Genomic DNA, 13,267 nt, shown 5'->3' on the forward strand with positions numbered 1-13,267 from the left:
TGATCCATCAGAGTGAGACATAAAGAGGCAGAAATGCATTGTTTGAGCTTCTGCCAGAAAAGCTTGTAAGGCATCATTACCAAGGTTCCAGAATCCTGCCAAAAAACCAAAAATAACAAAAAAGATGGCAAACCTGTCAGTGAAGCCAAAAGCAAGGGGCATGCAGCAGACTTTGGGAGCTGATGCTTGGCCTTAAGTAAGGGTGGGAAAGTTATGCCTTCTCCGGGTTTCTTTGGTCCTCTAGGTATTGTTGGCTGTGTTGGCTGGGATTTATGGGAACTGCAGTCCAAGAACATCTGTAGGACCACAAATGATCCATCCTAGACATATGCTTCTTTTTCTTCTTCTTTTGTTTTTTCAAAAGGGAAATCTGTTCTGGACATTAGCTAAACACTCCTAGCTTCAATTGCAGGATTGCAACATAGATTATTTGTCTATTATTATTTTTATTCTAGTCATCATCGTTCTCATCATTACCATATTTTTATCATGATTCTCATCTTGCCTTTTTCTCAGTTTGAGAAGGTGGCTTCTAATAATTAAACATGGTTAAAAATTAAGAGCATACAAGTCCTTCTGGTTGATAGATTAGCTCTGAGAGTTGTAAACCAAACTGTCTGGTCTCTTCCCAGACAATTCCAGGCTTCCCCACAAATGTCCACCATTTATTAATGAAATTTCTCACTTAGAAATAAACTATTGCAGTGGTAACCCCCTTTGAAGAAAACTTGCCAAGAAAACCCATGATAGGGTCATCTCAGAATTGCCATAAGCCAGAAATGACTTAAAGGCACACAGCAACAACAAAAGTAGCTTCAAACCTGTTGGGTGGCCTATATCAAAGTTTTGCATCTTCCAACAGCTCCTCATCCTTGTAGGTTCTTTGGTCTCAGTACTTCTAGGGACAGGCCAGTTGGGCAGCTCTACTCTTAGATTCCCATTGACTCCTGTGTGAGTCAGCTAACATGGCAGTTGTTGTGCCAAGAGGTGGTGACTCGCTGTGGTGAATTTCTTACAGTTCATCAAGTGGCAGAGCGTGTGGAGGCTTTGGGTCAGTTTGTGATGAAGACAAGAAGGACGTTGAAAGGCCATGGCAATAAAGTCCTCTGCATGGACTGGTGCAAAGATAAAAGAAGAATTGTCAGCTCTTCCCAGGTAAAGACATCTTGGCAATATCATTTAGCCATTTAGGGAAGGGGAGGTGGTACAGCAGAATCTCCTGAGGGCTAGTCCACGTATAAGTGTATTATACGCATTGCTATGGATTTTCACACATTCACTTTGATGGTTAATTGTCTTCACTTTCCTGAACAATTTTGCATTTGTTCACCCTCCCTCTGCTGAAAATGCACAGCCATCTGAATACATGTGAAGCAGACAGATGGCTACATGTGCGATAATGCACATTTCTGCGGATTTCCATACATATGGACTAAACCATGAAACCTTTTTCTGCAGAGTTTAAGGAGTTTTTAAGGCATCTCCCACAAATAGCCTTAACTCCTGCGAATTTCATGTGGCTGGATGGCATTCTGTTCGACTGGAATGAGGAATATTTTAATGTGTAGACTAGCTCTGGAAGACCTTTGAGTCTATTGCAGTACATGACAGCAGTGGCCCTTGACCTCCCCTTTCCCTTTCTGGTTTGGGCTGCAGAGATTTGAAAGAAAGCTTGATTATGGATATGTTGGAGAAATGGAATAGGAGTAAAGTTTTGTATGAAAGGACCTAAGCTGAGAAACATTATTTTCTTCGGACCACAACTATAGTTGACCATGATGGATGAGGGATTCTGGCAATTGTAGACCAAAAGAATATCTTCTCCAACACCTCTGGATAGGACAGTGAACTTGGTTCTGTTGCTGAAAATCTATTGCTGAGTTGGGCTTTCCAACCTTGCTCCTTTATTATAAAAATAAGCTCTCCTGTCCTCCTGAGCCATCCTTTTGCACTCGAATGTGGTGGGTGAGCACTAGCAAAACAGCAACAGCGACAACAGTGATTATAATCCTGTAAGCTTAAAGTCTGCCCTACTTGATATCGAGAGTCCTGTGCTTTGGTAGGAGGTCCAGCTGTCCTCCTGGCTGCAACAACATGTTTTGTTCTGCTCAGATATCTTCTAATAAGCAATCTCTGAAGCAGAAGCTCTTTTTTTCATTAAGCTCCATGTCAGGGAAAAAACAACTTTCCCTCTTTTAATATTTGTAGATCAGAGCTGTTCTAAAAGCCATAGCTGGAGGGGGAAAAAGGATGAAACTTACTAAACAGTGTCAGAGAGAACATTCTGGGGCCTAAAGGGAAACATCTGGAGAACTGAAACTTGCCCCTAACCTAAAACATGGTGCAGCTTGCAGGGGTTGGTGGTGTCTTAAATTTTTAAACACTTTCTTCTGACAAAAATTGCTCCCAGTGACTTTTGTGGGGGCATTCCCCTTCTCCCCCAATTGGGTCAGTTGAGGCCCAGGAATGGCCTTTTTGAAACAGGATGTGAATGGGAAGTGACTTCCACTCATTTTTAATGCCTCATTTGGATCTAAAACAGTCCAGGAAGCCTAAAACCATGGCAAAAATGCCCCCTGTGTCTCCTGGAAGGCATTTGGGGGGATTTATTTTGTTTTTGTGGGATGTGTTTGGGATGTGCAGAGTCCTGTGATATGGAGACTGCTTTACGGTTTGCTGTTGAGCATGCTGCACTTCATAGTTTTTTGCTTTAATTTCTTGAAGCCCTGCATTGTCTGTTCTTGGAGCTCTGCCGTCAAATTCTGGGAATGCACTCAAAGGCTAACACTGATAAGCACTGAAAGATACTGAAAGAAAGTGCCCTGTAGAGCTTTTTCAGCAGAACATTAGCAAGGGGTGGCAGACAATGAGGCAGTTGCCTCACTGCTGTTTCTTACTGCCTGTGCAGCATTTTTAAGCCAATCAATTATAGGAAAGATAAGATTCCTAAAAGTATATAAGCTTTGTTTGTTTGCTTGTTTACCCAGGGGTCACCATCTTGTTGTTTTTGGTGCACTGCTGCTTTAAGTAAAACATCTTTGTTCTCAACGTTCATTGTGCATCACTTTTCTCATGCCAGTCTTCCAAGGGCTTCTGGGGGGCTAATGCAGACTAGCCTTCCAAAGTTGTCTATCCCTGTCCTAAAGGGAATCAAATGCAGCTGAACCTCTGAGTGTCAGAAATTCATATGTCCTTTTTTCTACTATAGGATGGGAAGGTGATTGTTTGGGATGCCTTTACTACAAACAAGGTGAGTTATTTTGCAGGTAATCCTGTAAGATGTAGAGAATATAGAATTAATGTTTTTGATAAATGTAAGTTCTTAGTCCCCATCCCACCTTCTGTTGCATTGAGAGACAGGGCTTCCCACATGTTGGTTGTTCTTGATGTTAGTGAGTCAAAAGTTACGACTGACCTGACCATCCTTAATGGCTAGAGCGGGAACCTTTGCCATCATGCGGAGCTTTGGGGGAGATCAGAGTCCCTATCAAACTTAGTGCAATGAAGTATGTTTGTGAGTATGAGCAACAAGGATCCTTCTTCTGTTGAGCTCTGGAGCTTCTTCTAGCACCCACAAAACCCAGCACAACTGAGTGGGGGGAGAAATTGCTTTTTGAACAAGAGTCCTCAGATATCCCTAGCCAGCATGATCCTGAATATTTGAGGACCAAAACTCCTAGAAGATTGCCATCTACATATCTCTAAATGATCACTGATATCTCCAGGGAAGGCTTTATTTGTTGTTCTACAATCAAAAGAATGCCATCTGGCCATGGTAGCTGAGGGATGCTGTAAGATGTTCCTTGGCTCCATGGATTCCTCCACCAAAGCCAGGCATTCAGAAAACAGGCAGCACACAAAGTTATCAGCCTCTTTTCCTGTTGCTACTTCTCTCTAAGTGCAAAGTAAGGCAAGTATAGTGTAATGGACCATTATGCTAACCCAACAGAGGAGCACTTGTTGGTTTGGACTACAGTATGTGCTTTAGCAGAGTCTTCTGGAAAAAATAACTGCATGCATATGAATTGGTTTGCTGAATAATGAGGAAAAAGAGATGGCCTCCTGTTGCTGTGCCACCTGTCCATTTCTTTGTGTGTTCTATTATTCCCTTCCATCCCCCACCTGCTATAGAACAACATTATATTTCAAGAGATCCCTGGCCAGATGAGCAGCCTTTCTCCCAAAGTTGGGAGTCAAGCTGGCATACAATTTAAAAACAAAAAACAGCTAAAAACATACAAAAAAGGTAAACATTAAAATAGCATTAAATTGTTGACAATATTAAAATGATTTAAAGGTTCACTTTAGAAAGATAAAAAGCTATTAAAACAGTTTAGCCTAAGACAATATAGCATCCTCAGCCCAATCTTTTAAAAGCTTGCCGGAATAAAAAGATCTTTGCCTGGCTATGGACATACAGCAGGAAAGGGGCCACTCTGGCTCCCTAGGAAGGGCGGTCCAGACCCTAAGGGCAGCCACAGAGAAGGCCCTCTCTTGCATCCCCACCAGTTGTGTTTGAGTAATGTTAACCAGGAAGGAGCAAGATGGATAAAGGATAAATCTTTTTCTTCTGGATTGGTTTCATTAAAGGTAAAAAATGATTCTTAGGGCTTCAAGAGTATAAAGCAGAGGTAAGCAACACAGGACACATAATGGATCCTGCTCATTTTGGAGTTCCTATAAGTTTTTAAAAATCAAACGTGGAAAAGCAGGCTTCTTCAAGAAATGTGATTGTTCCTTGAACCAAGGTGTCTAGGCTCTGGCACCTTGTTTCATTTATTTTATTTTATTTTATTTTACAAAGTATCTTCCACGTGTACTTCTGGCCTCTTCTGTTCCAGTGACAGCCAGTTTATAGTGGGTCCTGGACTTTATGAATTTGATCACCCTGATATAAATAAACCTTTGCCTCAATTATGGACTGATATGGCACAACTGCCTTTGAATGGAGACTTCTTGGATTGTTCTGCAAAGGTTAAAACACACTAGGTCTGTATGCAGAATGAGTGATGTATTGACACCAAAGGGATCATTGAAGCTCTTCTTTCTGAGCAGTTGCTGAGTGAAAGAGGGCATCTGCTTTATTCTCCCACCATGAATTATTTGCCTTGGACAATATCTTCCTGGGCTTTTAAGGCTTTAAGGGGAAGGCAGCTATTTAGAGTAATGGAGACTGGCAAAGGAGAATGTTGTGGAGTGTTGAGTGGAATTAGTTGGTAGAAAGCAGGGTTATTTTTTCTCTTATGTGGCATAGAAGAAGGAACAAAATTATTTCTAAGAAATATGGGGCAAGCTTGTGCATGTCTGATACTGAGCTGAAGCACACTGGGTAAGATCCAGGGGCCAAGGCATCTCTCCCCTAAACTGAAAGGGGGTGTTCCTAGAAACCCATTTCTGCTTTCATTTAAAAAAAATGGGGCAAAACAAGATGAAGGGAAGGTTCCACCTTGTTTTCCAGAGGGATGACCATTGTCGGAGGCTTTCAGAAGAAGTCATTTTCCTTCTGCTGCACTCATAGGGTGGTGGTTCAGAAGGAACTGGGGCCTGTAAAAATAGGTATTGCCACATGTCACCTTTGGCCCATGTGTTGGCCACTCCTTGAGCCAGAAAGACAGAAGATCTAAAAGAATAATGTACACTCCTTTGTTACTCTTCAGTCACAGGCATGATCACCCTGCACCATAAATTGTGATAGTTTTTCACTTCTGTACAATAAAATAAGATGTCATATATTTCCCCTGCCTTATTCTCATGTAGTGATTGGGGAAAGTTTGCAAATTGCTTGTGAGATTCAAAGAATACTCTTTGTTTCAGGAACATGCAGTGACAATGCCCTGTACTTGGGTGATGGCCTGTGCCTATGCCCCATCGGGATGTGCCATTGCTTGCGGGTAAGTCTGTAGCTAACGGATACAAATATGGTGTCCATTAGAAAAAAATTACCAGTCCCTCACGTCATATAGCCTAAGCTGCCTCTGTCAGATTCATAGGGAGATGGGAATAGATATGAGAGAAGACAGTCCCTAAAATTTCTTAGTATTAGGCTGTTGAAAGTGTTAAAAGTCAAAATCAGGATATTCATTTGGTCTAGAAACAGGAACCAATGGGCTTCAGTGCTACATAGATCTGCAGTTGGATTACCAGGCTGTACAGCAATATGAGACACATGAGGCAGGCCTACATAAGGCTGTCTCACGTTTCATGAGAGGAAAGATCCCAGGGCTCCTGTGAAATTCCCAATCTTATGGGAGCTTCTGTGCAAATCTAATGATAGCAGACTAACCATTGCGAGGTGAGAACTTTACTCAATCACTCAGCATCAGCCTGGACACAGAGAAGGAAAAGTTGTGCAATGCAAGCCACAGTGCCAACAGACAGATTTGATTGCTGCATATGGAACAAATGATGGTCTGGTGAGATTGTGGCTAGTGCCCACTTTCAAATATACGATTTGTGGTGTCCTGTATCACCTTGATATGGGATTCAACTTTAGGACCCCCAAATTTGAAGCATTTCCTACAAAATGGGACTTCTAGGAACCCTCCCTTGCAGTTTGCTTTGCACAGTCTTGATATTGTAGTCTAGCTTTAGGTTTAACCCTATGAAGAACATACTGGAATAGACAATGCAAGTGGTTACAAAAGCATGTGAAAACAGTTGTTCTCTAACCTAAATTTCCCAAGGGACTAATTAATTTTACAGAAAATGGGGAGCCTGCAATTTGTAAGAGAAGTGATGAACACTAGGATGTATGGCACTCTGGTGACCTCATGCATCCAATGCTTCTGTGGTTTCTTCCCTTCACTGTTTTTAATTTTAGAGGTCTAGACAACAAATGCTCTGTATATCCACTGACATTTGAAAAAAACGAGAATATGGCAGCTAAGAAGAAGTCAGTCGCCATGCATACCAACTACCTGTCAGCTTGCAGCTTCACTAATTCAGACATGCAGGCAAGTACATTCAAATGTTTGATGTTGATATTTGAGCATGTGTGCATACAGACCTATGAGTAAAACAGTGTGTGTGTGTGTGTGTGTGTGTGTGTGTGTGTGTGTGTGTATACACACATATATGCTCAAAGTGTTCTTTTTTGCCTCTACACTTTTAAAGACACTTGTACGTATTTGTGGATCAAATCCAGTTGCTTTTAAAACAAAGAGGTAATTAAGTGCATGCTTTATGTTTATTTTTAGGGGCTAAACAGACTGGCAAAAAATGGCAGCACTGGGGTGGAGTGAGGACATGGTGGCCACATGTCCTGACTCTGCCCTAATGCTGGTGCTACACTGCCTGCTCACCCGCCTACCTGGCGGGTGGTGTCACACCATTTCTTTGGTACAGCGTTTAGATGTGCTGCGCCAAAGAAACCTGGAAAAGCTGCTGCTCTAAGGACAGCTTTTTGCTGCTCTAAAAAGGAGTAGCATTTTGCTGGTCTTTTTAGAGCTGGCAAAGCACCAGATCAGGCCTGTGGCGTGCAGTTGTTGTGGGCCTGACCCAGTGTAGTGTGGAATAAGATCACAGTCTGCAAGGGTATTCAGATGGGGAGAAGTGTAGCATTAAGGGCATGATCTGAGGGCATGTGAGGTAGCAACCTTGCTGATGCAAACAAAGTCTAAGCCTCATCAATATCTGGATAGTAAGATGACTGGGAACCCATTGTTTGCTGTTAGCTGCCCTTGAGTTGATTTTGACTCATGACGACCCTGTGGATGAGACATCTCCAAGTCCCCCTGTCCTTGACCTCTCTGCTCAGGTCCTGCTGGCCCAGACTCATGTCTCCCTTGATCTAGTCTAACCATCTGGCATGTGTTCTTCTTTTCTTTATACTGTCCTCTACATTTCCAAGCATCATTGTCTTTTCTAATAATTCATTTTTCCTCATGGTGTGGCCAGTGTACGACAGCCTCAATTTAATCAACTTGGCTTCTGGAGAGAGTTCAGGTTTGATTTGTTCTATAACCCATTTGTTTGTTTTCGTGGCCGTCCACGGTATCCTCAGCACTTTCCCCCAGCACCACAATTCAAATGAGTTGATTTTCTATCCGTTTTTTCCATTGTCCAGCTCTCGCATCTATACATGGTGCTGGGGAATATTGGACTATCCTCATTTTAGTATTCAGAACTGTATATATGACATATTGAGTTCTGTGAATGAAAAATGTAATGGCCAGGAACCAGTGGTGTACCTCTACTGGAACCCACTGCTTCACCTAAAAACCCCGGTGTCCTTCAGTCCCCCCACCCTGCAGTACTCAACTATCTGAGAAACCCTCTGAAGCACATTCTTGATATCTAAAGGGAGAGTGGGAAGAGAATCACAATTCTGCTAATGCTTAGGATTGCCAGCTTTTCTGCAGAGCAATGTGGGTTGCTGTTCCTGCTCAAGACTAGCCAGGACATGTGAGACAAGCCTCTATAAGACTGCCTCAAGTCTTGCAAGAGGAGGGCCTCTCATTGAGATCTCATGGCTCCTGTGTGATTTCAGGTCTCAAGAGCACCCAAAAAGTAATGGGATCCTTGTGATGGCATGTCAGTCATTGTGAGATAAAATGTGTGTGTCTGTCTATCTGTCCCTCTATCTCAGAGATGGGCAACAGAGATGGACCTGCTAGTTGTTGATAGGTTGCAATGTCCATCGGTCTAGCCAGCGGTGGTAGGGATCACCGGAGTTGCAGTCCAGCAGCACCTGGTCATAGGTTTGCCCATTTATCACAGTGTGATAAATACTGTTCAAATTATAGGGGAAAGGAACAATATAATATCATCTCTTTATTTTATTTTATAATAGCCCTCTGGCCTAATTGTGAGATTCTGCCCTCAGCTAAACATGTACAAAAAAAGCGAGGAGCTATTTTAGTTTCTCTTCCTGTAAAAAAAAAAATAAAGAACAGGTTTATGTATGTCTCTCCACCAGATACTTAAATTCTTCCTCACAAAACACCATCTCTGACTGAGTCTATTCTGGGATGCGAGAAGCTCCAAAGTAAGCTATTATTTCCCCATTCTGTGGTTTCCCATAATAAACCTGAGATGACAATGATGCACATCTGTTGCCCTGGAAACTGAAGTCAAATATCCACCTGTGGGGGCTGAATGTGTCAAATGCTAGCTTTAAAAGCAGTAGTTGGGTGTAATTTCATCAAGCATGGCATCTCGGTTCTAATTCTGTGCTTCCATTTGAATCTTACCTTTGGTCCGTGCACGTTTGTGACACTGAAATCTTCAACTTGACATTTTGTGACAGTATTCGGCCAATGTCTTTACCAAGGAGTGGGAGCACTTAATGGGGAATTACTGACAAAAACACACCTAGGTGTGGATGTAAGTTCTCTGAGTGGGGATGTTTCAGAATTTGAGGAATCGAATGTCAGAATAAATCAGCCTTTGAGATACTGTCATTTTTGAAGGCAGAAGAGGAAATGAAATTATGTTTGGTGGACAAAACTGAATAGCCTGAGCAGTGGTCTAGCATTGCAGTAATTTAAAACTTAAGATGAACGTTTCAAAATACGGCATGAAAGGCATCCAAAAAAGGTCAAAGTTAAGGGAATACAAACACAGCAAATAGAAGACTTCTAGGTGTGAAAGATTTCTAGTGTTTCACTCTGCAGTGGTAGAAATTTGGGGACTAAAGGAAAATTTCATTTCCGGGGGCAGAATTCATATTTTGGGTGGCGGGGTAATACCATCATGTAGCCCTTTGCCCTATAACTACACTTGAATCCTGCACTTCCACCTCCCCACAGCTCCACCTTCTTACTACTATGGTCTTGAAGTTTCCATTTTTGTAGAATGCAAACGTTCATTTTGGGGTTAGCTGGTTATTAGTTGTCGCAAGGGTGGGAAACATCTTTCAATCTGAGAGCCAAGTCTAATTTCAAAGATGTCCTCAAGAGCCACCTTCTAGTACTGGGTATAGGATCATAGTTGGTAGAGACCACAAGGGGCATCCAGTCCGGGGTTGGACTTTCTGCCATACAGGAACTCTCAATCAAAGCATCCCCAATAGATGGCCATCCAGCGTCTGCGTAAAAAAACCCCAAGAAGGAGACTCCAACACTCTCCGAGGCAGTGCCTTCTTACTGTCAGGAAGTTCCTCCTAATGTTGAGTTGGAATCTCTTTTCCTGTAGCTTGTATCCATTGTTCTGGGTCCTGTTCTCTGGAGCAGCAGAAAACAAGCTTGCCCCCTCCCTAATATGACATCCCTTCAAATATTTAAACAGGGCTATCATGTCACCTCTGAACCAGCCCTTCTCCAGGCTAAACATCCCCAGCTCCCTAAATCTTTCCTCATAAGGCATGCTTTCCAGTCTCTTCGCCATTTTGGTGGCACTCCTCTGGACATGCTCAGGCTTGTCAACATCCTTTTTGAATTGTGGTGTCCTGAACTGGATACAGTATTCCAGGTGAGGCCTGACCAAAGCAGAAAGGCAAGATCCAAGGAGAAACAAGTGACGCCAAAAATACCAGCATATTTGATCATAAAGCTTTTTTCTGCCAGTTCCTAAGCCTTGGAAGAAGTACTGTATTTAAACCTTTGGGGGGCAGGGGGACAGTACAAATGCCTTCCCAAGGGTCTGAGGATCTATTGTGTGTGTGTGCTCATATGCAACAGATGCACCCTCAGACTTTGCCATTGTTTTGGATATGCTGCATGGTACTTGTGGGTGTGTGCCTTCAAGTTGCTTGTTGATATAATAATAATAATAATAATAATAATAATAATAATTATTATTATTATTATTATTATTATTATTATTTGTTTTCTGATTTTTCACAAAGGAATCAAAGCGGATTCCAACAGTATAATTAAAACATCAAACAATTAAAATTACAATTTAAAACCCCCAAAACCCCAACTCTCCCCTCAATCATAAGGTGACTCTGTGATTTAAGCTGACCCTGTGATTTCCTAGGTTTTTTTAAAGCAAGGGATATTCAGAGGTGGCTTGCCATCTCCTTCCTCTGAAATATAGCCTTACAGCATTACTTGGTGGCCTCCCAACCATCGAAGCTTAACTTCCAAGGTCAGATCTGTTGCCTTTGGGGTGGTAAGTATAGTTGCTTGCCCTCTTGCTTATTCGTTGCCAGGATAGTGGCTGATGGAATGGAGGCTTAATCGCAGCTAAAACCTTGAGGCTTAAACTGTGTTTCCCAAGTTTGACTTGTTTACTGCAAACCATCTCTTTAAACATTGCCAGCATGTTGATTGCACAGGAAGAGGCAAAGCAAAGCTCTGATTTTCGTTTTTAAGCCTCAAAGCATCCTGGTGTTTTATGCTTGCCAGTGTTCTGTGCTGTTCCAGAGACATGACGTCAAACTTTCCCACTAGAGACGTGGTTTAAAATGCAACCACAAGGGGGCAATTATTGTCTTCATTAAACAATCCGGCGCTTTCTGGGTTGCTGATAGTGCAGAGCCGGAACAAAACTGAAATGCAAAGTACACATTCACAACATCTGCTGTCCTGGCTGTTCCTCTTCTTTCTCCCCCACTCTTTCTGGATTAAAGAGGAAGGAGAGTTTTATGCTAAAAATGGATCATCCTTTTATCTGGCTGACATGTGTGGTGTTCCCTTCACTATCCACTTCTCACATCCCTCAATAGTAATGGGGAATATAGTGGCCTGAACGGTTCTGACTTTAGTATTCAGTTGTATGTCTTTACTCTTCAGGATCTTGTTTAGTTCTTTCATAGCTGCTCTTTCCATTTCTAGTCTTGTTATTTCTTGACTGCAGTCACCATTCTGGTCAATGTTTGATCCTAGGTATGAGAATTCTGCTAGATTTTACCAGTTTCAATATAAGTTGCTCTTTGTCTTTGATTCTTTCTATCCCACCTTAGTCCTGGCATCATCTGTCCATGCTTCCCACCAGGTGAAGACCAATGTTCTACCACCCCCCTCCTTTGTTTGAATCAGCCGACAGGCTATATTGAGGCCACATAAAAATACATTTACAAACACATCTTGCAAAATATTGGAAGCGAATATTCTGGAAATATTCATTAATTCATATGACTAAGTAAAAATGCAGTGAAACAGACTGTAAGACCATGCAAGTCTAGGATATGCATACAAGGCATATTTGTTATCCTCAGAAATTGGAGCCTCCCTCACAATCGATTGCAACAGCCTCTAAAAAACAAAATCTCTTTCAGTTCGCTGCCTCAGCTGCAAAAATTGCAACCATCTAAGTACCATACTGCTTTGTTCCTTATAATAACACAGGGCCTCAACAGACAGGCCAAAATAAAGCTGCTTCAGTTCACTTTGGAGGTATGCTGTTTAAATGCTGCATGCATCCTAAGAGGCTGGAAGCCGCGCGAAAGCCACACTCCAGACCTAAGGACTAGAGCACAGCTTTGGCACAGCTTCTGACCTCTAAAAATGCATGTGTCATTTAAATAGCATACCTCCAAAGTGACCCAAAGCAGCATTATTTTGGCCTGTCTGTTCAGGCCCTTAGGGTCACTTTGGAGGTATGCTGTTTAAATGACACTTGCATCTTAAGAAGCCAGAAGCTGCACCGAAGCTGTGTTCCAGTCCTTAGGATTGGAGTGTGGCTTTGGCATGGCTTTTGAACTTTTAGGACGCATGCATCATTTAAACAGCATACCTCCAAAGTGACCCAAAGCAACTTTATTTTGGCCTGTCTGTTTGGACCCTTAGTTTCTTATTCATTCTTATTCTTATACATTCATTATTCCGTGCTTTATATTACAGTATTTAGTTAAGGGCACTAAGTACTGATTGCTGATGTCAGAATAAATCTAATATTCAGCATATAGTGAGGCAAAGCCTTCAGTGTTGCAATTCCAGATGTACATAATCTATTTTGGGCTGGATTATCTAAAATTCCACCCAGTTGAACTGGTGGCTCCATCTGTTCAAAACAGAGAAGAAGAAAATCTTTTGGTGCTCTGTTTTTATACACTGATGGTGACCTTGCTAGATACAGTTACATCTGAAAGAGTGATGTTTTAATAAATCAGTGTTTTGGGAGAATTCTTTACTTTAACATGAATCCATCAATCAAGCGAGTAAGTGGGGAATAATTTAAAATAAATGGATGGACAATCATATATTGGTGCCACAACCTGAGTTGTGATTTATTTCTGTGGCCATCCAGATATTGGATTGCAGGCCCCAGCATTGATCAGCATTGGCTGTGCTGGCTGGGGCTGCTGGGCGTTGCAATCCAGCAACATTAAAAATTCCACGATTCCACCTCTGATCTGCAGGAATGAGGATGTTTTAGCGTA

At 42.1% G+C, this 13,267-nt stretch overlaps 1 protein-coding gene across 1 annotated transcript in view; it reads left to right on the top strand.

Annotated features, from left to right (window-relative positions):
- The window catches only part of GNB5 (G protein subunit beta 5), a 28,841-nt gene that overhangs the window by 5,590 nt on the left and 9,984 nt on the right, over window positions 1-13,267 (top strand). Inside the window, exons 2-5 of the mRNA XM_042476414.1 lie at window positions 1,019-1,155; window positions 3,209-3,250; window positions 5,815-5,891; window positions 6,821-6,953. Of these exons, the coding sequence (XP_042332348.1) occupies window positions 1,019-1,155; window positions 3,209-3,250; window positions 5,815-5,891; window positions 6,821-6,953 (389 nt within the window). The remainder of the gene's footprint in view (window positions 1-1,018; window positions 1,156-3,208; window positions 3,251-5,814; window positions 5,892-6,820; window positions 6,954-13,267) is intronic.

Source organism: Sceloporus undulatus, chromosome 6, assembly GCF_019175285.1.
Source record: "Sceloporus undulatus isolate JIND9_A2432 ecotype Alabama chromosome 6, SceUnd_v1.1, whole genome shotgun sequence".
Taxonomy (NCBI): domain Eukaryota; kingdom Metazoa; phylum Chordata; class Lepidosauria; order Squamata; family Phrynosomatidae; genus Sceloporus; species Sceloporus undulatus.